Source organism: Canis lupus, chromosome 6 (assembly GCF_003254725.2).
Source record: "Canis lupus dingo isolate Sandy chromosome 6, ASM325472v2, whole genome shotgun sequence".
NCBI classification, from domain to species: Eukaryota; Metazoa; Chordata; class Mammalia; order Carnivora; family Canidae; genus Canis; species Canis lupus.
Genome location: NC_064248.1, coordinates 5,310,490 through 5,335,622, shown reverse-complemented (window position 1 = coordinate 5,335,622; position 25,133 = coordinate 5,310,490). Strand labels below are relative to the sequence as shown.

At 53.9% G+C, this 25,133-nt stretch overlaps 1 protein-coding gene across 2 annotated transcripts in view; it reads right to left on the bottom strand.

Annotated features, from left to right (window-relative positions):
- The window catches only part of CASTOR2 (cytosolic arginine sensor for mTORC1 subunit 2), a 54,358-nt gene extending 37,369 nt beyond the window's left edge, over positions 1–16,989 (bottom strand). Inside the window, exon 1 of one of the 2 annotated variants that reach the window (XM_025425747.3) lies at positions 16,738–16,989. In XM_025425747.3, coding sequence (XP_025281532.1) covers positions 16,738–16,850 — 113 coding nt within the window. In that variant the 5' untranslated portion in view covers positions 16,851–16,989. The remainder of the gene's footprint in view (positions 1–16,737) is intronic. The other variant, XM_025425748.3, reaches the window with a different exon arrangement.
- Between the last annotated feature and the right edge of the window lie 8,144 nt (positions 16,990–25,133).

Genomic DNA, 25,133 nt, shown 5'->3' with positions numbered 1-25,133 from the left:
TAAAGGCTGAAATGGGGATAAACCCCTGAAAAATTGTATGGAACGGTTTCCAAGCTCAGGAAAAGGAGAGGCCATCTGAATAGCCACATCAACGGTATACAAGGCGGGGGAGGCTTGCCAGAGGGGACCCCTTCCATGGGGCCTCTGTGCTGTACCCGAAGGGCTAGGAGGACAGACCGGGAAGGCAGGGGTCCCCAGGAAGGGCCCAGCACAGTGTGTGAAACTGGGAGAATCATGACTGCACACAGGGAGAGGGAGCCAAGGCTGTGGCCCCCTGTCCCCTCCCCCCCCGCTATCTTGGCTATGACATCCATCCTCATATCTCTCAGGGGACACATCTGCAAGGCTCTGGCCCTGGGGGATTGGTGCCACCATCGTGTACTACGGCCGGGCCTTTCTTTCTGCGATTCAGTCCCAAATCCATGAAATAAAATTTGAACCCAAGATGGCCCAACCCAGAGCAGCCAAGAGCGAGGGATTCACTGTGCTATCCTTCTCTACCAGGAAGGCAGCACTTACCCAAATGACGGGGGCAAGGCCTTGGGGAGGAGACAGGAGACGGGTGAACGTGACCCCTCTGGCCCCAGCCCTGTACCTCCTTGCCCCGCCACACACAGCCCATGGGCATGATCTCCGGCTGCCCTGGCCGGGGGGCCCCAGTCAGAGTAGGGCTCTGTTTACTCCCTGGGCGGGGGTCACCAGCCCCTGAACCCTCTAGAACATTCAGGCACCTGGCCTGGGGGGGTCCAGTTTCAGCTGAAACACGCCTACAGAACTCCCAGCCGAGCCGCCCCACTGCCCTGTGCTCTGGCTAATGGGGTCACGTTGGAGTCTAAAACCAACACAGTTCACCCCCTCACAACCATGACGCCTACCCCTGGATGCAGCTCTGGTTGTGCTTGGTTTACGCCTGTCATCACCTCTCCGAGCTGCCTGGGGCGGCCCTGCCCCACATGAGGAGGTCCAGGCCCTGAGGGCTGTCCCCGGGCTTTGGGCCAAAGGCTTCGCTTTTATTAAAACTTCTCGCTGTTGGCTATGGCCAACATCCCTGGGGCTGAGTTCAATTTGCCAAAGTCACCCAGACGAGAGAGGGAGATAGTAGTGATAGGAAAAAGGAGAGAAAGTACAGACCATGGCAGAAAAACTGCGGCGCCGGCCGGGCCAGCGTTATCCCATCTTGCAGATGAAGCAAGCCGAGGCTCGGAGAGGTCAATGCCCTGCCATGTGTGACCGGTACGTGAGGAGTGGGGAGGGGGGTCAGTAGACCCTCTGGCCCACCCCGTGCCGCCAGTGCCTTCTCTGCCTGCCAGGAGGTGGGTGACCCAGGGCTAATCCTCTTTGGCAAGAGTGAGCCCCATGAGGATGAAGGGAGCCAGGAGCTTCCTACTCACTGGCCTGGGGTGGGAGGGTGTTTCCATAGGGGCTGGCAGCCGTCACCTCTGGAAACAGCTGTAAACTCCATGCAGGCTCTGGGGAGGGTGCTGCTCAGGGCCCAGCTGGTCCCAGAGCCTGGAGCCTCTCAATCAGCGATGTGAGCAAGAGGCTGGGACGGCTGGGGTCCTGGTACCTGGGACGATTTCCAACAGTTGTGACAGGGAGAGAGCTCAGGATCTGGAGGGACCCAGCTTCGAGGGCTGGGCACACTGGGGATGGCTGAGTGTGGGCCTGGCACCCATAACTGCACGTCGGGGGATGGAGGGAGAGGTGGCCATGTAGATGAGTGAGCACCTACCCATGGGAGCAAATAAAATCAGGGCTTTAACTATGCTGGCTGACCTCAGGCTGGATACTCGGGGGGGGGGGGGGGGGGGGTGAGGATGGGCGAGGAGACGTTAAGACCCTGCAGCCCATTGGGGTCCTGCCAGCTGGCTGGACAGGGAAGATGAACAGAGGTACCCAAGCACTCTAGACCCTGCACGCACATGCGTACGCACAAAGGCACCCCCAAAATGGGAGGTGACATAAAGGGGGGCCTTGCCCCTGCCAGGCTGTCTGATGACACGGTGGGCAGTAAGGCGGGGAGAAGCAGGCCCGGGGCACCATGGTGGCAGCGTGAATTCAAACCCCGCTCTGGAAGGACTGTGTTGTGAGGACCTCACCAGCACACAGATGCTCTGACCCAGGCTCTGGCTTCCAGACCTCTGCTTGCCAACGTAGCCCAGAGCCTGCAGAGTGAGGTCTATGCCCCGAATGGTAACGTTACAGCATTAACTGTCAACAACAACAAAAGAGGGCCGGGAACCAATGTGCACCAGCTGGTGACAGGTCAGAGATATGACAGTCACCTGTTCCGTGGCTCATGGTGCAACAGTTCAAATGAAGGACAGGAATCTCTGGGAGGATCTATGCTAAGATGAATGTCAGCTGAAAAGGCCGGTGTGGAACGGGAAGCAGCGAGTGTGGTTTAATACCCATTTATGTTAACAGAAAAAGGGGGGGGGTGTTAATAATAAACATGCAATTTTACATACATTAATCTCCCTAAGAATCCACACAACTCTTGTCTGTGGGGACAGGAACACAGGTGGGAGGGAGCTTTTGCTGGGCACCTTTGTGTATCTTTGGAATTATTAAAGCATTGTGAATTTATTATCCACTCAAAAATTGAAAGTGAGAAAAGATGACAAAACAGTGAGGTCAGGAGGCCTTCCTGTAGGAGGAGGTGGGACTCGGCGAACTGCAAAGGGAGAGAGTAAGAGTGGGGGGTGCTGAGAAGGTGCTGGAAGGAGAATGTGGGGGTTAGGGGCATGGCATCAGGAGTCAGCCATTTACTTACACCATGATGCAGTCACTTCCGGCCCAAAGCCCAGGGCCATCCCAGCCATTGGCTGATGCCAAGAGAGCGGATAGGGCTCCCTGCCTCTCCTAGGCTGGGGTGCAGCACCTCTCTCTCATCTATGACCTTCTCTGGTCAGGGGGACTCAGACATCCCTAACAGGTGTGACCTGTCATCCTAAAGCTGACCCTGGTGCTTTTTTGCTTTCTCTCCCTGCCAGGGTCCCAGTAGAAGTTGCTGGGTGTCCCTCCTTGGTAAGCTTGGGCCCTGCAGGGGTAAACCATAAATCTGAGGTCTCTAGACTGCGTGTGAAGACAAACAGCCCACACAAGCCTTTCTGGGGCCTAGCTAGTGCTCAGCCCCCTGTGTCAAGATCAGAGCACCAGGCCCGGTAGGAAACGCCCCAGGAGACACCGCCTATGGGGAGGAGGGGGATAAGCTTCCTCCCAAGCTCCAGACGTTCTGGGGAGCACCCAAGGGTTATGGGGTCTGGCAAAGGCTCAAGAAAGCCTCTCTGGTGATGGTCGATGCTGGCTGAGTCCCTGCTGGCTGCTGGGCCCTCGACACACAATACATGGGATCCTCCTCAAACCCTGGGCGGGGGATGGGGTGGGTCAGCAGATCACCCTCATCTTCCAGAGAAGAAAACACAGATTTATGTGAAATAATTCTCCAGACAGAATGAGCCTTCCCCACCTGGCAGCCTTTGGCTTCCCCGGCCACTGTCCAAAAGGCCCAATGCCCCTTCAGGGTGACAGCCAAGCCTTTGGGAGGCTGGAGAACAGGCTTCCCCAACTGCACGCTCATCCGAGCTACTCCCATGGGGCCTCCTTCTGTCCCTGCCCTTCCAGGGACAAGGGACAAGGCTGTGGAAGAAACCTGTGCTCTCGGGACAGACAGATGGCTGTGTGTGGGGAGGGGGTAACACAAGAACCTTCCTTCTACGGGAGGACGCAGGGGTCCTGGCTTTTGGGGACAAGTGCTCCTCATGGTGTTAACACAAGGCATCTTTCTGACCTGACTTGCCCGGGACGTTCTCTCTAGTGGCACTATCGGCGTGCATGGCAGGCCCACAGCACAGGCAGATGCAGTGGGATCTGACAAGTGCCACCATCTCTAGGCCCCATGACCGTGACTGCGCCAGCCTCAGAGCAGGCCCCATGGAAGCCCTTGGCTTGCGTGATGTCAGGGAGCCCCACGAACAGCCCCAGGATGTGGGTGCTGGCGCCTTCTCGGTCTTTCAGCAGAGTCGGACCAGAGGCAGTTAAACCAGACTCATTTGGACTGAAGAGCTGGGGGGGTGGGGGGGTGACCAGAGGGACGCTGACGGGGGGAATCACTCTGAATAGCTCTACTCTGAAGAGTATTTAGAAAAGAACAGATAAAAAAAGAAACACGGTTTCACCGCCTTCAAGCGCGGGTACTCCCGACATCTGGGCCACCCACTGGGGGCCCTCAGAGGCCGGCTCCAGGAACTGAGGGGGCCACCCTGTCATTTACTGGTGACCCTTGTAACCCCCTCACTCCCAATTGCGACACTCCGCATGGATGATGACCTGTCCCCAAAGGATCACTCAGTGGGGGTTGGGGGGGATGGGGCTGGGTCCAGCCTGGGTGGGTGCCAACGAGTTCTCCCAGGCAGTGCACCATAGAGATACCCTCCCCTCCCCAGAGCTGCACCTGCCTGGTGCTAAGCACCAGAGATAGTTCCCAGCTCTTGGCTGGGAGGCCCAGGGGCATCTCCTGTCCCCCAGTGTCTTGCCCTGGTCTCACCCAAGGTGGTTAAGGGCGGTAGAGTCCAAAGAGCCTTCCGAACCCCCCACCCCCACTGGGGCTGACCCTTCTAGGCCATGTAGAACATGACTGCCTTGTGCTACCACTGACCCGTCTTTCAGAAGAAGAACCCAGGGCCAGGCAGGGGGCTGGCAGGTGGCAGAAACACGCAGGGCAGACTAGAGGTTGTCCTGGACCTGGAGAACCGGGTGCTTCTGGGGGACAGGCAGCGTGAATGAAGCAGCAAGGAGGCCTCTGGAGGCCAAGTGCAGAGGCCAGGGCCTCTGGGGGGCCACACTCAGCTCCAGGGCAGGCGACACACGTGCAGGAAGGGATCAGGTTTCTGTGCAGCCACCCACTTGCCGACGCTGGCAGTCCAGCCCAGGGCTCTTCGGTCCTCAACAAACATTCATTGGGTTCCTTCGAATACCCAGCTTGCCTTGTGTGGGCACCTAAGTCCTTGGCATAACATTTCCCCGTGATCTTCACCACAACTCAGAGAGGCTGATACCATGCTGCCCGTTTTATATTTCTTAAAATTTTATTTATTTATTTGTTAGAGAACGAGAGAGAGAAAGAGAACACAAGCATGTGGAGTGGCAGGCGGAGGGACAGGGAGAGGGATCATGATCTGAGCCCACTGCGCCCATGCTGCCCATTTTAAAGAGGAGGACAGGTTGCTAACAGCTTGCTTGTGGTCACACTGCTGGTAAGCGGTGGGCTTGGACTGACCGTGACAGGCACACCCCTGAGAAATGGCCATTCACATAAGGTCTTCCATCTGGAGTTAAAGGGGTGGGGGGAAGGAGTGGATTGAGGTCCAGGTAGAGGAGGGCCGGGAGTAGGGGAGCTGGCGTGAGCCCCAATTTGCTACATGTCTGCTGTGTGACCTAGGGCAAGTTACCCCCTCCTTCCGACAGAGCCTCGGTAAGGGTAAATGGTGGAAAGCTTGCATAGTCGGCTCTTGAGAAAGAACTTTGAGGTTAAGCTTTGTCTGCTGTAAGTTCACCATTATCGGTTACTGCATCAGTGACTTTTGAGCTCTGAAGGAAAAAGACTGAACTTTGAGAAGAAATTTCCACCTACTGTCTTTCTTATTCGAGAAAGGGAGTCAACCCTGGGGTAGGGAGGGATCAGCAGGAAGGCAGAGGCCCTAAGGGTGGAGGGGAAAGTCCAGGGGAGCGTCCAGGAGGCCTGGCCTGGTTTCAGTGGAGAGCAAGCCTTTGAGGGAAAATTCACCCTACCTTGAAAATAAGCACCTGGGGCACCCGGGTGGCTCAGTGGTTGAGTGTCTGCCTTCAGCTCAGGTTGTGATCCCTGAGGGGTCCTGGGATTGAGTCCCGCATCGGGCTCCCTACTGGGAGCCTACTTCTCCCTCTGCCTGTGTCTCTCTGCCTCTCTCTCTCTGTCTCTCTCATGAATAAATAAAATCTCAGAAAAGAAAAGAAAGGAGAAGAGGAGAAGAGGAGAGGAGGAGAGGAGGAGAGGAGGAGAGGAGGAGAGGAGAAGAGGAGAAGAGGAGAAGAGGAGAGGAGAGGAGAGGAGAGGAGAGGAGAGGAGAGGAGAGGAGAGGAGAGGAGAGGAGAGAAGAGAAGAGAAGAGAAGAGAAGAGAAGAGAAGAGAAGAGAAGAGAAGAGAAGAGAAAAAAGAAAAAAGGAAAGGAAAGGAGCACCTAGTTCTAGCCCAGGACACAGCCGGCCTATCAGCAGCCTCCTCCCTTCCTCCCTCCCTGCCAGGGCTGCTCAGGTCCAGTAGTTCCAGCCTCATCCATGGACACCTCACCAGGGCCTCCAGGTGAGGCCGCCTCAGTACCGATGTACCCTCCTGAAGCCTACCACTCCAGCACCCACCTACTGAAGACCCCTGACAATCAGCAGGTATGTGGGAGCAATCTCGGAAGGCCCCAGGGGGCATGGGAACCCACAGGGGACACCCTCGCCTCCCCTCACAGGTGTACCTGCGTAGGTGGCACCAAATTCCCACAAGCTCAGGACCAGGAGTCCTCCGGGAAAGGCCCGCCCTGGGCTATGTGCTGATGTAGGCCATTGTTTCCCCATAATCCTGTTTGCCCACAAAGCAACAAGGTGTTCCTGAAGCTCGGCTGCCCAGGCTGTGGTCACCCAGTAAGGGCTTCCAGGCTCCTCCCCATACGAAGCTAATGTGGTAGCTTAAGACTGTAGCAGTGCAGCCCGTGGCCCCGGGTTCAAATCCCTCCACCTCAGGTATGTGAAATGCTAGGTTAAATGGTACACCTGGTGTAGCACACAGCCTGGCGCTTCCTTGAAATGTTACGTGCAGAGTCACCATGTGACCCCATGTGATCCCCACTCCATTCCTCGGAATACACACAGCCAGGAGAAATGAAAACATACAGCCACGCCAACACTTGCGCACAGATGTCCCCGGCAGCATGATTCATGACAGCTAAAACGTGGAAGCAATCCAAATGACCATCAGTGGATGAATGAACAAAAGGCAGTATACTCCACACAATGGAGTATTATTCAGTCGTAAAAAGGAATGACGTCCGGACACATGTCACAGTATGGAGGAACCCTGAAAACATGATGCTGAGTGAAAGAAGCCGGTCACAAAGAACCATATGGTATGACTGCATTTAAATGAAATGTCCAGAAGGGGCAAATCCACAGACAGAAGGTAGACTGGTGTTGCCAGGGCCCGGGGGTGACTGCTTAATGTGTATGGTTTCTTTTGGGTGATAAAAATGTTCTGGAAGTAGACACGGGTGATGGTTGCACAGCTCTGTGAATATACCAGATGCTTCTGAAGCGCAAACTTGAAGACAGCAAACTGTATGGTATGTGAATTATATCTCAATAAAGCTGTCATAAAAAAAAAAAAAACCCTACTCTTCCCTTACTGGGTTTTTGGGATCTTGGACAAGGAACTGAACAGTGTAGTACCTCAACGTTCTCTCTGTGAAATAGGGCTGGTCACTGCACACACATGGTAAGGGCTGTGGCGAGGACCAAGTGAACTAAGATAGAACTGCTCCGAGTGGTTATCTCTCTAGGTGCCAGCTTTTTCCCTCGGCTTGAATCTGCCATTGGGCTGCCCAGGCTCACTACCTTTCCACTGCCACATTGCCCTTTGGTTTCCACATGCTCTCTAAGTTTATAGGGGCCTTTCTTTTAATTTTTTTTTTGTAAAACATACATATATAAAACGTACCAACTTAACCATTTCTTTTTTTCAAAAAAGATTTGAGAGAGATAGAACCTGTGAAAGTACGAATAGCGGGGAAGACGGAGAGGGGAAGGGAGACGCAGGCTCCTTCCTCTGATAGATGTGGGGCTCGATCCCAGGACCTGAGATAATGACCTGAGCCAAAGGCAGGCGCTTAACTGACTGAGCCACCCAAGGGCCTCCCATCTTAAACATTTCTAAGTGTACAGTTCCGTAGTGTTAATTGTATTATACTCTGTCATGCAGCTGATCTCCAGAACTCTTCCCATTTTGCAAAACAGAAACTCAGTACCCACTAAACAACAACATCTCCACTCAGTTCCCCTCTCTCCAGTCCTGGCAATCACCATTCTGCTTTCTGTGTCTACAAATCTACTTGAAATACTTCACTGAGTGGAATCATGAAGTATTTGTCCTTTTGTGACTGGCTTATTATTCCACTTGGTGAAATGTACTTCCTTTTGAAGGTTGAGTAATATTTCACTGTACATATGTACCATGCTTGGCCCTGGACAGAGACACCCAGAGGTGCTTTCACCTTTGGGCTACTTTGAATACCATAGCCATAAATATGAGTGGACAGGTAAAACCCCAGGCTTTTTTTTTTTCTTTTGTAAAATATTTTATTTATTTATTCATGATAGACAGAGAGAGAGAGAGAGAGAGAGAGAGAGGGGCAGAGACACAGGCAGAGGGAGAAGCAGGCTCCATGCAGGAAGCCTGATGCGGGACTCGATCCTGGGACTCTGGGATCACGCCCTGAGCCGAAGGCAGACGCTGAACCATGCCCTGAGCCAAAGGCAGACGCTGAACAACTGAGCCACTCAGGCATCCCAAGACCCCAAGCTTTTAAGCACAGATCTCAGGGATTGGAGTGTGTCCAACAGATTCTATTTATGGCAAAGATGAGTAGAAGACAGATGCCTCTAGAGGGGCATGCCCCCTTAAAGGTTTAATTGAACACACTCCCAAAAAACACACTCCCAACAAACTGGTGCATTGTCAGCTGCTGGATATCTCGGTGGGCCTGCCTGGATGCTGGACAACCAGAGTCTGACTGTCCCAGACACCGGTAGGACCGGGCTGGTGCATCCGGGGCTGGTTCCTTGTACCAGAGGTCATGCTAAGAAAAAAGACCTTGCCAGCCATGTGCAGTCTCTAGAAAGACCAGTTCACTCCTTTACAACTGCCTCTCTGGCCTGATAGGAGACGGATCAGTACCACATAGCACTGGTCCTAAGGCCCAGACACGCATGTGGAGTGAGGACAGAGGGGACCAGTCCTCCTAAACTATATCCCGGGATACAAGTGATCCCAGGAAACCCCTCACCCAGCCCCAGGGTGGCTTCCTAGAGGAGGTGATGCTTGAGCCAGCTCTCCAAGTGAACTCCGTGTTAGGTCTGAACACCTGTGAAGGCTGTCAGACAGGGCTAAAGTTGTAGCGATCACATGTTCTGGTTTGCCCTGTTGTCCAGGGTAATTATCTTTAGCGCTCCCTGTGATAATCAGAGGTGTCCCCATGTGAATGATAAATTACGTAGTCACTGTGTTAGTTACCTATTGCATAACAAATTGCCCCAAAACTCAGTGGCTTGAAAGAACAAACTTTTCTCTCTCTCCCAGTTCCTGGTTAGGAATTTGGGTGCGGCTCCACTGGGTGCTGGGAGCTGAGGATCTCTTAGGAGGTCATGGTCAAGGTGCTGGCTAAGGCTGCGGTCACTGGAAGGCTTGCCTGGGGCGGCAGGATCTGTTTTCCAGGTGGCTCATGCACAGGCTGGCTGTCGGTGGGAGGCCTTGATCCCTCTCCACAAGGCCGCTGCCATGTCCATGGCAGCTGCCCCCACCGAGCAAGGGATCTGAGAAAGCCAGGGAGACAGAAGACAGAGAGGTATAGCCAGACAGAAGCTATCCACTTAGGCCCAGGTTCTGAGGCTTACACCTTGCTTCTGCCACCTTCTGCTCGTTGGAAGTCACTAGTCCAGACCCCACCTGAAGGTGGGGGGAAAGATGTCAAGGGATCTGGGATATTTCACAACCATCACTTCTGAAATACGGCATGTGTGGCGTGGAGACAGGACAGAACCAGGGAGGACAGAAGAAAGCAGATTAAGGAACAGTCGCAGCACCAGGTGAGAAATAGGATAGTCTGAGAAGGGTTTTGAGCAGAGTGAACCATGAAATCTGCCCCTGCACCAAACTCCAGTGGGGTCACACGGCCTCCGCTCGGCCCCACATGACCAGCGGGCCCCTCCCTCTGGGTCTTTGGGGCCCCCGCCTTCTATCTTTGTCGGAAAATGCACCTTTTCTTCCCACTGGACAGAAGCTCTGTTTGTGTTTCCCGGGGGGCCCTGTACACAGCAGGTGCACACCACAGGGTTTCTGCACGAACAAAACAGCAATGTGCACCAACCCCAAGCTGTGGTCATGCCGGCCCCAAACCAGAGCCTGCAACCTGGGCACACCTCTCCTTCCAATCTCTGGGCCTTTGCTCGTGCTGTGTCCCCTGCCCAGCATGCTCTGGCAGTGCTCATCACTTGCACTGCCCTGGAGGCAGAGGGGCTGGTGGGGAAGCTGTTCGGTGAATTCTGGGGAGAGATGAGGGGGATTGGCCATGGCAGAGGCAGTGGGCGCGGACAAGGAAAGGGTAGACCATGCTGAGCTGCTGGATGTGGGGCAGGCCAAGGACGATGCCGTGCCCTCCCGCCTGGTGCCAGCCCCCTCCTCTGGGGCAGTGGCAGGCCATGGCTGCCCCGGGCAGGTGTGTGAAATGGCTCTGGGGCTCACCTTGGTGCTTTCTACCCACACCCTCCCTTGACCCATCTGTGCCCACCACTCCTGCTGCCTGCCTGCCTGACCTGTCTTCCTTCATCCTTGTCACTTCCACCTCCTGATGTCTTCCCATTCTGCCCAGACTCGGCTCAAATGGTGCTATCTCCTCTGGGAAGCCTTACTTGCTTGCAGTCCTGGGGTCCCAGGGCATTTTGGTTGCCTCTTGCAGAGGTCCTAAGTGACATACGTCCCCAGGTAGGCTCCTGGAAGGCACTAAGAATCTCCATTTGCTAGAATCAGAGTGTATGCAGGCACAGAGCCATAAAGTCTCCTAACCCCCCCCAAAAAAAAAAAAAAAAAAAAGTCTCCTAACCTTTTAAACTCCACCCTGGCACTGGCCAGCTTAACCATGGCACTTCCTCTCAGCTAACTATTATTGGAGCTTCTAGTGGACCAGGCTCTACTGTAGTGCTTGTCATGTCCCATTAAGTCCCCACAACAGGCTAGGCAGTGAGCTCGATCATTATTCCTATTTCAGGGGTAAGAAACTGACGGCACAGCTAAGTCAAACAACTGGCCCAAGGTTGCACTGCCAGGAAGCCACAGTGCTAGGATTCCGCCCGAGGGTTCCTGGGCCCTCACATCGCTGCCAGCCTGTCTTTCCCTAAACTGCAATCAAGACGTGGCCTCAGCCCAATGCACTCAGGAAACCAGTGAGGGTTTTGGAAGGACCGTTTGCAATTTTGAGCTTTTCTCCTATAAATGCCTCTGAAGTCTTGAGCGCTCGCTAGGGCTTGTTGGCAAGATTTCCAGCAGGCAGCAACATGAATGAACACATGCAGGCCAAAACACACCAGAGATCTACAGGCTGTGGATCAGGCCCAGGTGGCCAGCGCAGGTCTCTGGGTACACGCTTACCTCATACTCACCTAGGTGCTTTTTTTTTTCTTCCCCCAATCAAATGAGATGGACTTTGGGTGGAATTTAAAGATGAGGGTATTTTACTGGACAAAAAAAAAAAAAAGTCACAGTGTCTGGCCACCTGAATGAACGCACTTCAGGATAATGACCTTGCCCGTGTCCCCTTTTATGGCTAGGGCCTCTCAGCAACACCTCTAAGTGGCCCCTGAGCATGGGGCAGCCAACCTGGTGGGCTCTTAGGCTTGGCCGAGTGGTCATCAGGCCAGGTTTTACCGCCTTACTCCCTGGGTTCAAACCCCAGCTCTGCCATCTGTGCGTGTCTTGGGGCACTCAAGCTCCTTGCTTTCCTTATCTGTAAAATGGGAACAACTCTGACTTGGAGTTGTCAACATTTTTACTACAGACTTATTAGTTGACCCTCGTTTTGCCGTAAGGTGTCCGTAGAGAGCAAATTTTTTTTTTTTTTTTTTTTTTTTTTGCACACAGCAAATCTGAATCCCACAAGAGCTGCAGGAGCTTCGGCCTCCCCCTGCCCGCCCCCCACGCCACCCGCAGCAGACACGCCCCTCTGGTCACGGCGGATCCTGATTGGTCTGTGATGGTCTCATCCCCTGTCCCAGGGATTCGTGCAGGCCTGTTCACGTGACCCAGTTCTGCTCAATGGGATGAAGAAGTCTGTGCAAGAGCGGGGTGGAGAGGTTTCTCAGAAACCTCTCCAGGTTTCTGAGACTTTCGGGAGGCAAGGAGCCTTTCCCAACCTTGGGTTTCCTCCTGACTGCCAATAAAGCCTACAGCCATTCCAAGGATGGCCAAATACAAAGGCAGGAAGACCTGGGTCCTTCAAGACATCATCAAGCCTTAAAGTTACCACCCGTGGAGCAGCCGGTCTTGCAAACTCTTATCACACAAACCTATCATTGTTTAGGCCAGCTGAGTCAAGGCTTTTTGTTATTTGCAACCCAAAGCATCCTGCTGATATCCCGTGGTTGATCACATTTCATCTTCTTGAGAATAAGCCCTTCATACCAGAAGGGTTTAAGCTTGGCTTGTGCACTCAGGGAAGGCTTCCTGGAGGAGGTGAGGCCAAAATGGGATCCAAAAGAATGAGCATGCAGATAAAAAGAATAGGGCAAAGGGTAACATTCCAGACAGACAGAAGAACAAAGGCCTGAGGTTGGAGATGCCATAGTGTGTGTACACGCGCGTGCATGCAGGAGCAACAGTCTGTGTGGCTGGGAGCCCGCAGAGGTGAGGCTGGAGAAAGAGAAGTAGGTGGGCTGCAGAGGGCCCTCAGCCAGGCTACAGAACCTCAGTTTATCACAAGAGTGGAGGAGAGGCTCTGTGGATGGCTCTGATTTTGTTCACCCAGGGTCTCACTCTCCTTCTTTGCGCCTGGAATAAGTGCACGCCGCCGGTCCAGCCACCCCCAGATGCTGCCCTGAACCTCGGCAGGGGGCAGGGGCGCTGGGCCTCGCTTCTCCAGGTGTGCTTCTGCCTGCCTCGCCTCTTCCAGCCCCCAGGGCACTCATAAGAGACTGGCTGAAATCTGGGTCACTCTGTGCACGAGTCGGACATCCATCAAACAGGCAGTTACTAAGTGCCGACAAAGCAGTGTGCTAAGCACAGTGGAGAAAGGACCCGGTTCAAATCCCAATTCTGTCTCTTCCCAGCTGCGTGACCTTGAGCAAGCCACTTGCCTTCTCCAAACCCAGCATCTTTACCTTTTTGTAAGGGAGAGTGAAATCAATGGTTGGCCCTCTTCTCTCTGGTACTGACTGGGAGTCGGGGGTAGGTGAAACTACTCAAAAAGCTTCCTGGGGATAAGGTTTAGCATCCGGGTGGGACAAGAAACCCAACAGCATGCTGTGATGGACAACTGTGGAGCAGGGATGAAAGGTTCTAGGGAGGGAGCACCTGATCAGGGCAGCGAGGAAGTACAAAATGTAGTTGGTAGGTGAGGCAGGATGGGTCCAGGAGAGAAAGGTCCGCAGAAGCAGGACAGAAGGGATCCAGGAAGCCTACACCTTCCACTCTGTGCCCCCGAAAACCTTTAGGACCATGTGCTGCTAACAGAAGAGCTGGACATAACAGCTGAACACGGGTACTGTTTGCACCTGTAAGAGCAAATCTCTGAGCTTAAGTCAGTAAGATGCAGATTCAAAAATCTCATCTCTACCATTTACCGTGTGACCTTGAGCAAGTCACTTAACCTTTGAGCCTCAGACTCCTTTGCAAAGTGGGTGTAAAACCCAATTCACAGAGCTGTACGATGGTGTGTGCAGGATCTGGGCCTGGGCCCCTTTCCCACCTAGCTAATTCCTATTTCAAACCCTTAAGATCCAGTGCCACCTCCTACAGGGAGCCTCCCAGGCCTGTCGGCTTCCCCAGCTGATCCCCTTCCCTGACTCCACTCGACTGTAATTGTGTCCTCCTTCCCCTCCATCAGGCTCTAGGCTTGGAACAAGGAGGAGCAGAGTATCTTAACAACTCTTAGATGCAGCTGTACCCCCTCCCCTCAGCGAGTATCTACCAATGGCAAGTCCTCCTCCAAGGTTCCACCCAGGTGGAAACAAGAGGGAAAAAGTGATTAAGTCTGCTGGGGGCAAAGGGAAGGGGGGAGGTGGTTCAAGAAAGGTTCAGGGTGAGATCACTAGATGTTGAGGGGTGAACAGAAATTTACCAGGAAAGGGGTGTGTTTGCAGGCCGAATGGGAAGTAGGAAAGCACAGAGGTGTGAAGGGAAGGGTAAGTCAATCGTCGGTCACCAGAGTATCTGCCTGAGTGGCTAAAGGTGAGGATTCTAGATCTGGATGCCAGGGGCCTCTAATGCCATGCCAAGGATACGGCCCTATAGGAAGCGGCTGAAAACTTGTGACTGGGCAGCACAGCGACACTGTGGTGTGTGTGTGTGTGTGTGTGTGTGTGCACACGCGCGCGCGCCCAGCCGCACTAGTTTGAGCTAAACTTAGGTCGGGGGTGGGGAAAGTGACAGGGCTGTGGGCCACCACTGGGGGCAGGTGCTGGTGGAAGAATCAAAAGGGGAGAAAAGTTCGCCCTGGAGGACTGATTATTGAAATAGCTTCAGGAATATATCCACACCCAACTACCCATTCTACTTGTGACAAAGCCGGCATCCACGATCATTACATGCCACACACAGCAGCTCTGTGACAATGGGGGGTGGGGGGTGTCTTCATTACAGGAGGACACAGTGAGAACCCGGGGAGGAAAGGGACCCTGCCCTGGGCACGGGGCTGACCACAGCCTGAAGCCAGCATCCCAGCCCCCGAGTGCAAGGGAAGGCAGGCCTTCAGCTATCTGGCAATTGTACTCAGCACCTTCTAGCACCAGACCCAGGAGACAAGGATATGACCTTTGACCTCTGAGTCATCTTGAGCTTGGACTGGACACCTGGGCCACAGACCAGCGGCCTCCAGCAGCGGACAGAGCAAGGGCCACTCAATGAGGGGTGATTTCCATGGTCAGACAGCTCAGCAGGGGTCTTGAGCCTCCCATGTCTACCTGTGAATTCTCAAAACTGGACCGGGATAGAGGCTGGAAGAGGGCCGGTCCCTACACAAAGGGTGAGGGGCAGAGGGAGTGGCTCTTTGCTGCCTTCCTAAGAAGCCCCCAGATGCCCCCTCCTCCCAGCACCCACCCAGGCCCCGCTCAGCCGCAGCCTGAGTCATCATCCTGGTTTGAATGGTAGCCTACAAATCAGCCAGGGGGCTGCCTGGGGCTGAGGGCCACGGGTTGGAAAAACAAGGCTAGTCTCTCTTTACCTCCAGCCTCGGAAGCTCAAGACAGGCTGAGGGTGCAGACAGAGGGTGGTAGGTACAGGAGGGATGTGGGGGGGGGGGGTGTCAACAGCCAGAGGGGGGCGGAGGGGAGGTGGTGCTGGTGAAAGGTTTAGAATTGGAGCTGTTGGCTTTTGTTTTCAAATGACCTGTTTAATAATTACCTTTGGAATCAAAGGAGCCTCTGCTCAGGGAAGGAGAGGATTTCAACCCTCCATACCCCCACCGAGCAGAGCAGAGCAGAGCAGCCGGAGAAGAAAGTAAACAAGATGCCACCAGCGGATCTCGCTCCATCTCGCAAACAATGGCGGGACTGAGCTGCCCGCTCAGACACACACACATCAAAGTGAGATTTCCAGGCAAGAACTTTACCAGGCAGATAAGAAGCTCGGATTGAATTATTTTCCTGCATCCCCAGAGCTTCCCTGAGCTCAGGGCCGAGGGGGGCAGCTTTAGGGGCCGTCCTTGCAACGTTAACCTTGACCTGCAATGCATTCATTCATTTTGCAGCCAGGGAGAACGACCTCCGCCCCAACCCCTGAAAACCCAGCCGGCAACAACTTCATCGCTTTGAACAGTCACAATGGTGGACAAACAAGGCATTTAAGTTACAGCGGCCAGCTCGAGCTCACACTCCACTGGGCTCGGGCTCCTTGGAAAAAAAAAAAAAACACGCCCCAATCCGAACGCCCACCGGGGCCCGCGGGGTCAGACCTTGACCTGGTGGTGGGAAAAATCCAACTTGGGTTTTCTGTTGCTGTTGTTTCTTCCCCAACCTCCCGAGGCCTTCAACTATGTTTCCCCCTGCAGCATCCAAGCCCAGCCTCGAGGCTGAGCCATAAACACGCCTGCTCCTCCCCCTTCCACGGTTCGGCAACAGCCCCCACGACCCTCCCGGGCCGGGAGGAGAACGCGGCGCCGCGACCCCGGACCCTCCCCCGGCCTCCCGCGCCCCGGCGGTCCCCGCAGGCACCTCGGGATCAACACCCACTAAGGATTTTACGATTTTCCGCGCCGGGTGGCCGCGCTCTGCACAATCCCGGCCGGGCCCCGGCGACGCGGGCCGGCGCGGCCGAGGGCCTGGGGGATGGGGGGCGTTAGTTTGTGTTTTCCCCCGTCGCGTCCCCACACCTGTTTTTCATTCATTCGTTCGTTCGCTCGCTCGCGCGCTCATTCATTCACGGATTCGTCACCGCAGCCTCCCCGGCCCTCCGGATCTGTCTCGGGGAGGGAGGGGGCCGAGACGGGGGCTGGCGGCGGAGGCAGCGGCGGGGGTACCTCGGGGGCGGGGGGCGGGGGCGCGGGAGGACGGTGCCCGAGGGCAGGCCGGGGGGCTCCGCGGCGGGGCGGGCGGCGGCGGCGGGCGGGCGGCGGCGGCGGGGGCGGGGGCGCTCCCCGGGGCTCCAAGTTGTTTTCCGAGGCGCCGCGGCGAGCACGGCGGCCCGGGTGCGCTTCTTTGTCTGTCCCCGGCCGGCCCGCGTCCCCGCGCGCTCACCTGGTCTTGGAGGACAGGAAGGCAAGTTTGATGAGGCCGTAGGTGAAGAGCGGGATGCTCTCCTTGGCGACGCTGGCAACTTGCAGCCGGTGCTCCAGGATGTGGAGTTCCATCGTCCGCCCGCGCGCCGCGGCGGCTCATCGGCGGGGGGCGAGCCGCGGCCCCCGCCCCCTGCGCGCCCAGCCGGCACCGAGCGCCGCGGGCGGCCGGCCGGGGCCGGGAGCTGGGCGCCGGGCGCCGGGCGGCCCGGGGCGGACAAAGGGGAGGCCCGCCGAGCCGCGAGGGGGCGGCGGGGGGCGGCGGCGGGGGGCGGCGGCGGGCGAGGGCGCGGGCGCGGGCGCGGGCGAGGGCGAGGGCGAGGGCGAGGGCGAGGGCGGCAGCGCTGGCAGAGCGGCGGCGCGCGGCGCCCGGCGCGGAGAGCAGCTGGTGTTCGCTGTAACAAACAACTTGCCACTCAAACGCCGGCCCGCTGGGCATGCGCGGCCGCCGCGGGGCGTGCCGGGACTTGTAGTCGCGCGCGGCCGGGGCGCCGGCGGCCGGGGCCGTCGGGGGCTGCGAGGCGGGAGCGCGGGCGCCGGCGGGGCGGCCGGCGGCGGGGAGGGCGGGCCGGCCCGGGCCTAGCCACCGCAGGCCCCGGCGCTCCCGCGGCACGGCTCCCCGCCACCCCCCCGTCCGCGGCGGCGCCGGAGGAGGCCCGGGTCTGGGAGGGGAGCGATCCGGAGAAATGGGTGCGCACCGCGCAGAGCAGCCAGGGAGGCATGGGTGCTGCGGCCCGAGGTGCGGGCGGAGCAGGGGACCCAGCGGGGCCTGGGGCGTCGGGGGGCGGTTCCTGGGGGAAGGGGCACCCCGGCCGGGTTCTGCAGGATGAATGGGAGCTCGCCGAGGACGGGGGCGGGGCTCGGGGCTGGAGGCCCGAGGCCTTCCAGGCAGAAGGAACAGCGTGTCCGGAGCACAGAAGCGTGAAAGCCCCCACTGTGCTGTGTTTGGCTTTGCCGGAGCGGAAAATGTGAGGGAGGAGAGGCGAGAGATAAGGCAGGCGGATCACCAGGAGTCCGGTCGAGAGGGGTCATGTGTGCAGATCCAATGAGGTGGCCGCGTAGCCCGCGCGAGCGAGCGAGCGAGGGTGGCGGGGACTGCGACTGGCCGATTTAGGGGACGGTCTGAAATAGTCCCAAGGGCTTTCCACCCCGCAGCCGGGGGGGGGGGCCGTGCCTCCTGCCTGCCTGCCTGCCACCGACCTCCTACGTGGCTGCCTCGAGGCTGAAGGTCTAGGTGAAAGTTGCTGGTGCGTCGCTCTCTGGGAGAGTAATCCGGGGGCAGGGTAGGTCAGGTTTACCTGGTGGGGCAGTCCGGGAGGGCTCTTCTTGGGGAAAACCGGCTCTGCCCTCCCACATTCTCTCTCTGAGTCCTCCTGTGTTAGGTAGGAACATATGAGGCTCCCTTATTTCCAGAAAGGAGTGTGAAGCCTGCAATCTGGCAGCTCTTCAAGCAGGCCGAACCCCTTCCCACTTTGTTTTCACTAAACAATAAACCACCCTCTAATAAAGAATAGATTTACTTTTTTTTTTTTTTCTCTGTCTGCCTCCTGTAGAATCTGAGCTCCATGAAGGCAGTGATTTCTGTCTGTTTTCTGCTATATTACCAGTGCCTGCAACGTGACATGTGAGAGACAGGCATTTGATATTCATGGAGTGCATAAATGCAAACCCTATCCTTTTAAAGTCCGGGGATCTAGAAGGCCCAAACAGAAATGCATTCAGGGTCCAGGCAAGTAACAGAGATGTGTGAACACAATGGGTATCAGACCGTCAAAAGTGGAACAGGAAAAGGGAGGCCTGCTTGAAGGCATCATATTCAATTAAAAAAACACAACAACACAAAACTACCAACAGGTGAAACCAAGCAAACGAGACTAAGGGTAGGGCTCGGTCAGCGTGCTGACTTCTGCACCGAATGGCCTCAGTATTTTTTAATATCTGGGCCATGACCCGTGAGCAGATGGTGAAATCAGTTTAGCAGGGCTGACTAGCACTAAAAACAAAACAAAACATGGACACCTGGGTGGCTCAGTGGTTGAGCATCTGCCTTTGGCTCAGGTCATGATCCTAGCGTCCTGGGATGAGTCCCACATCGGGCTCCCTGCAGCGAGCCTGCTTCTCTCTCTGCCTACGTCTCTGCCTCTCTCTGTCTCTCATGAATAAATAAGTAAAAAAGTTTTTTTTTAAGATTTTATTTATTTATTCATCATAGGCATCACACAGAGAGCCTGACGTGGGACTTGATCCAGGGTCTCCAGGATCACGCCCTGGGCTGCAGGCAGCGCTAAACCGCTGTGCCACCTGGGCTCCCCATTGAATAAAATCTTAAAACCAAAACAAGAATAAGACATGGCACAGAGCTTTGCATGTAGCAAGGGTAAGTTACTACTATGTGTTCTAAGTTGCAGGACGCTTGAATTTTGGCATGCGTGTCAGTGTGTGTCCGCAGGCGTGTGTGTATACATGTGCATGCGCTGGATCTTGATGCAAAGGTGTTTCTTACTGTAGTCTCCATCAAAAGCATTTGACAGCCCTGTGGGTTTTCTATTAGTCGAGCCAGGCCATCATAAAGTTTGCAGATGCCGATGGTATTGCAGAATTGCTTTCATTGAGCTGTATTTGGTGATTATGATTTTTGTGAAACTAATACAGAAACGAATGTTGAGGTGTTAAAGAGACTGACCTGTGGGCTGCCCAATCCAGAGGATGGTTCCAGGCAGGGGCCAGGGTGAGACACGCACTCTGGAGGTCACGCAAATGCTGGCGTGGTACTTTCCCAGGGGAATTCACTCCTCCCCCTTGATTCCTTAGGGACTGTATCTTTCTGGTCCTCCTCTGGTTCTTCCATCTTGCCATCTGTGGTTCTTCTCTGCATGGAGGCCCACTTGGTATTCCTTCCTGTAGTGCATTTTTACAGTAATGGCTGCCAGTGCATCGGGCCTCCTGGTAAGGAGGACAGGATGGCTCCTGTGTTTGGCCATAGGACATTTTTGGCCAATGAGGTATTAGCAGATGTGCTTGATAAGTCCTGTACACTGGGAGTCGCCCACTTAGAATGCTTCCCTGAGACCCCCACACTGTGGAGAAGCCCGGATGAAAGACCACAGGGAAGGAGGGGCCCAAGTGTTCCAGCTGCTCCAGCTGTTGCCTGCCGACATGAGGGTCACAGCCTCTTTGGCCCTTCCAGCTCACCATCCAGATGAATGCAGCCACATGAGTGAGCCAGGTGAAACCAGTAGAGCAACTGTCCGGCCAACCTGTCAAAACATCATAAATAGTTGTTTTTAGCTACCGAGATTTGGAGTGGCTTATTATATAGTAATGGGTAACTCTCATCTTCTCTCACTCTCTGGGTGTGCTTAGTCTCTGGTTTCTAATGTGTCGATGCTCCCCAGATTGACAGTTCCCCGTCAGAACATGTTCCCGAGGCTCTGACTCACACATCCAACTTCCTAGCATCTGGCTACCTCCATCTAAATGTAGACAGGCTCTGCCAACCCAACCTGTTTGAACCTTCTTACCTCACTGTCTAACCCACCTCCGACCTTCTCCCCTTCCTCCTGGAATCTCTGCCTTGGTTAAGCGCACCATGCCTGTTGCCTCAAGTTGCCAACCCGGTGTGGCATGCTGGGTTTTTCCAAGATGGTGACAATAGGATCTTCCATCCTCCATGTTCTTCTTGCAATTCGCTAATCACCCTGTTAGGAGGTGAGTCTGTATGTTCCCTCCCCTTGAATTTGAGCAGGCCTGTGACTTCTGAAACAAGGTCATAACAGGTGACAGGGTTTGCATCAGGTCCTCTTGGGATGCTCTCTCTTGGAACCATTCTGCTGTGTGGAAGCAAGGGCCACACAGACCACAGGTAAGCGTTTGTATTGGTCTGTTAGGGCCGTGTAATAAACTATGGCAGACTGGGGGGCTTAACCAGCAAAAATGTATTGTTTGACAGACCTCAGGCTCAAAGTCTGAGATGAGGATGTCAGCAAGTTTGGTTCCTCTGAGGCTTCTCTCCTTGGCTATCTATAGATGTCTGTTTTCTTCCTTCACATGGTCTTGCCTCTATGTGTATCTCTGTATCCTAATCTTCTCTTCTTATGAGGACACCCGTCATATTGATTACAGCCCACCCTAATGATCCCACTTGAAATTAACCACCCCTTTAGAGGGCTTGCCTCCAATATGGTCACAATCTGAGATTCTGGGGGTTAGGACTTCAACATATAATAGCTCTGGGGACACTAGACACGATTTGGCCCATAGCAGTGTTCACTGAGGTTCCAGCTGACAGCCAGCATCACTACCAGATGTGTGAGGAAGACTTTGTATGACACAAATGCATGAGAGACCCCCAAGCAAGACCCGCTCTTCTAGGCCCGGCCTCTAGAACTCTGAGAGGTAATAATAAAATACGTATTGTTGCTTTAAGTCACTACATTTTGAGATGGTTTGCTAAGTAGCAATTGGCAACTAGAACACCCTGGAATCAACTTGAGGGTGGGGGATGGAGGAAGTTGATTGGGGAATCATCCTAGATTGCTACCTCTTGCTTCCTGTTCCCCCAACCCTGTATCTTTATTTACTTATTTTTTAATGTGGGGAAGGCCAGAGAGGGGGAGAGAGAGAGAATCTTAAGCAGACTCCAGCGCGGGCGGCCGATGCGGGGCTCCATCTCATGACCCTGAGATCATGACCTGATCATGACCAGAGTTAAACACTTAATCGGTGAGCCACCCAGGTGCACCAGCCCCCCATACCTCTATCTATCTGATCAGTCACCAAGTCCTCGATGATTTTATATACCGTATATCTCTAATCCAGCCTCTTTCTCCACCTTGACCGTCGTGATCCCAAATCAGATCATAACTCCTCTGTCCTAGAGCTCCTAGTGCCCATTCTGTCTACCTCGTGTTGCCAGGGTAGCTGTTCTACTCTGTGACTGTTCTTCTCTGCCTAACACCCTTTAAGGCAGGGTGGAAACCACAGCTCTCTTAAGAAAACCAAGCTTAGATCCTTCACATGTGTAAAAGGGAAGGTTTCTAGATGCATGCTTTTCAATACTGTAGCCATTAACCACTGGCTATTGAGCAGTTGAAATGTGGCTAGCACCATGAGAAACCAGTCTTAATTTCACTTCATTTTAATTTAAATTTTAAAACTGCTACTGGATTCCGTTATTCGAAAATGTTCAAGGGGCTCCTGGCTGACTCAGTGGGAAGAGTGTGTGACTCTCCATCTTGGGGTTGTGAGTTTGAACCCCACCTTGGATGTAGAGAGTACTTAAATAAACATTTAAAAAATTGAAAAAAGACATTCAAGTGTGTTTTGGAACAGCATGATTAACTGTCCTGGTTTTTCTGGGACTGAGGAGGATTTCAGGACTTGGGGCTTTGGGTTTTAAAGCCAGGACTGGGGTAAACCAGGACATGTTGATCACACTACTTTGAAACCACTTCGTTATGGAAATCTATGAAATCTAAAACCCACATGAAGTATTGTAGGTGAAAGTTAAGCATCTGGATGGTGATGTGCAATAAATGTAAAGTACACCCTGGGTTTCAAAGACTCGGTACAGAAAAAAGAATGCAAAATATCTCCATAATTTTTTACATTGATTACATGTCAAAATGATAATATTTTAGATAGTGGGTTAAATAAAATATATTATTACAATTAATTTCATCTGTTTCTTTTTACTTTTTAAAACTTCCAAATGCCATATGGCTTACGTTATATTTTCTTGGACGATCTTTTTCTAGAATAGCAGTTATTAAGCTGTGGTTGGTGTCAGAATCACCGGAGGTAGAAATACCCAGGCCCAGGCCTTTTCCTGCTTAGATGAGCCTGGGCCTCTGTTCTCTATTGATCCCCAGGCCTCAGTCGCCCCTCTGTGATGGGGTGGGGTGTAGGAGTATGGATGCCAGGAGCCCCTTGTCCACTTAAGTCTAGAGTCTCTGGACCCAAGAAAGGACTTCTCATTCTGCCTGGCTGAGGCCTAGCATGGCATTTACCTCGAGGAGGCCACCTCCTCTCCAGAAGATGAACACCTATAATGTCCACCCACTTCAGAGAAGGTTCTGGCCCCTTTCCCCTTGCTCACTTGGGCTGCTTTTGATTCTATTGATCTGGAATGGGATCAGGCTTTCCCCCCTCCCCAGTTCCCGTGTTTACAAATGTGCAGCCAGGGTTGAAAACCACCACCCCGAAGCCTCCACACCCACTTCTCAAATTCCATGTGAGCAGCAGCAGCAGCAGCAGTGGCACCTGGGTACTTGTTAGATATGCAAACTTGGGACTCCTGGGTGGCTCAGTGGTTGAGCCTCTGCCTTTGGCTCAGGGTGTGATCCTTGGGGTCCCAGAATCGAGTCCTGCATCGGGCTCCCTGCATGGACCCTTCTTCTCCCTCTGCCTGTATCTCTGCCTCTCTTTCCGTGTCTCTCATGAATAAATAAATAAAATCTTAAAAAAAAAAAAAGAAAGAAATGCAAACTCTCAGACCCCATCCTGAACCTGCTCAGTCAGAAACCAGGGGATGGGGCCCTCAGGTATCTGGGTAACAAGCCATTCAGTAGATGCTGACATAATCTCAAGTTGGAGAGCTACGCCCTTAAAAGAAGAGTGAAGTTAGCACAGGAACAGTATGGCAGGGTCTGGAGTCTTTGTAGACGTTACGGAGGAGGGGTCAGGTCTTGTCTGTCACTGGCTACCCTTAGCCTAACCTCCTCGGCTGGACCTAGTGGTCGTCTGTCCGTAGTGGCCACCCAACCTGTCTTTTGATGGTTTCCTGTGTTATGAGTCCTGTCTTCACAAAGTAGAAGCTTCCACATCCTCCCTCATGGCCGCGGTACGGCACATCAGACCAGGTAAGACTCGGGCCCAGAAACCCAACAGATGTGTGCACAGCTGCAGGAAGGCAGTGGGGTTCGTCCTGGTGACTACTGGTATGTAACACACAGCCCACCCTTATTAGAGGAAAACAACAATTATTTTATGAATTCATAAATTTTGCAGGTTGGCAATTCAGACAGGGCTTGTGGGGACAGTTAGGCTTGGCTCCATGGTATCTAGCTGGACTTCACCTGGAGGACTTGGATCCTGGGAGGGACCTGAAGGCCTGGGGACAGGAATCATCTGGAGGTTTGCTCCATCACGTGTCTAGTGCCTGGATGGGCTGAGGTGGGATGGTCACCTGGATCACTCCTTTGTGTGGCCTGGGCCTCTCAGGGCATGGAAGCTAGACTCCCAGAGGGAGCGTCTCCAGGGGCAGTGCACCACGAGAGTGAGGTAGAAACCATATGCCTTTTTTTTTTTTTTTTTAAGATTTTATTTATTTGAGAAAGAGTGAGAGAGAGAATGAGTGGTAGGGAGAGGCAGAGGGAGAGGGAGGGAGGGAGGGAGAAGCAGATTCCGTGCTGAGTAGGGAGCCCAACATGGGGCTCGATCCCAGGACCCTGAGATCATGATCTGAGCTGAAGGCAGACGCTTAACCCACTGAGGCACCCAGGCACCCAGGCACCCCCTATATGACCTTTTTTTAACCTCACATGTCACATGGCATCACTTTTGTGGTATCCTCTTGGTCAAAACAGGAACAAGCCCATCTTGAGTCAAGATGAAGGGTCATAGGGTCCACCTCTTGATGGAGGGGTGACAAAGTCACCTTGAAGAGCGGGTCAGATGGAATATTAGTGCAGCCATTTTTTTAAAAAAGATTTTATTTATTTATTTACTTACTTACTTGTTCATTCCTTTAGAGGATGAGCCAGGGGAGAGGCTGAGGGAGATGAAGAGTGCACAGCCTGATGTTGGGCTCAACCTCATCACTCTGAAATCATGACCTGAGCTGAATTCAAGAGTCAGATGCTTAATTGAGCACCCCAGGTACCCCAATGCAGCCATTTTTGGAAATACTCGCCACTGAGTAAGGTGAGGTCCCCAGGAGAAGGTGTGCCTTGTGGGAGTCCTGCCCCATGGCACTGATGAGGGTCTGCTAGTTCAGGCTAGACCCTGTTTCTCCGGCTCCTTCAAAGATTCTGTTCTTAATCTTTTTGTTTTGTTTTGTTTTGTTTTGTTTTGTTTGTTTTTAAGATTTTATTTTTAAGTAATCTCTACACTCAATGTGGGGCTTGAATTCACAATCCCAAGATTAGGGTTGTAGACTCTTCCGTTGAAGCCAGCCAGGTGCCCCTGCTCTGAATTTTTTTAATTAAGTTTTTTATCTTGAGAGAATTGTCAATTCATATGCAGTTGTAAGAAATCATATGGGGAGGGAGCACTTGGGTGGCTCAGTTGGGAAAGCTTAGGACTCTTGGTCTTGGCTCAGGTCATGATCTCAAGGTTGTAAGATCAAGCCTTGGGTTG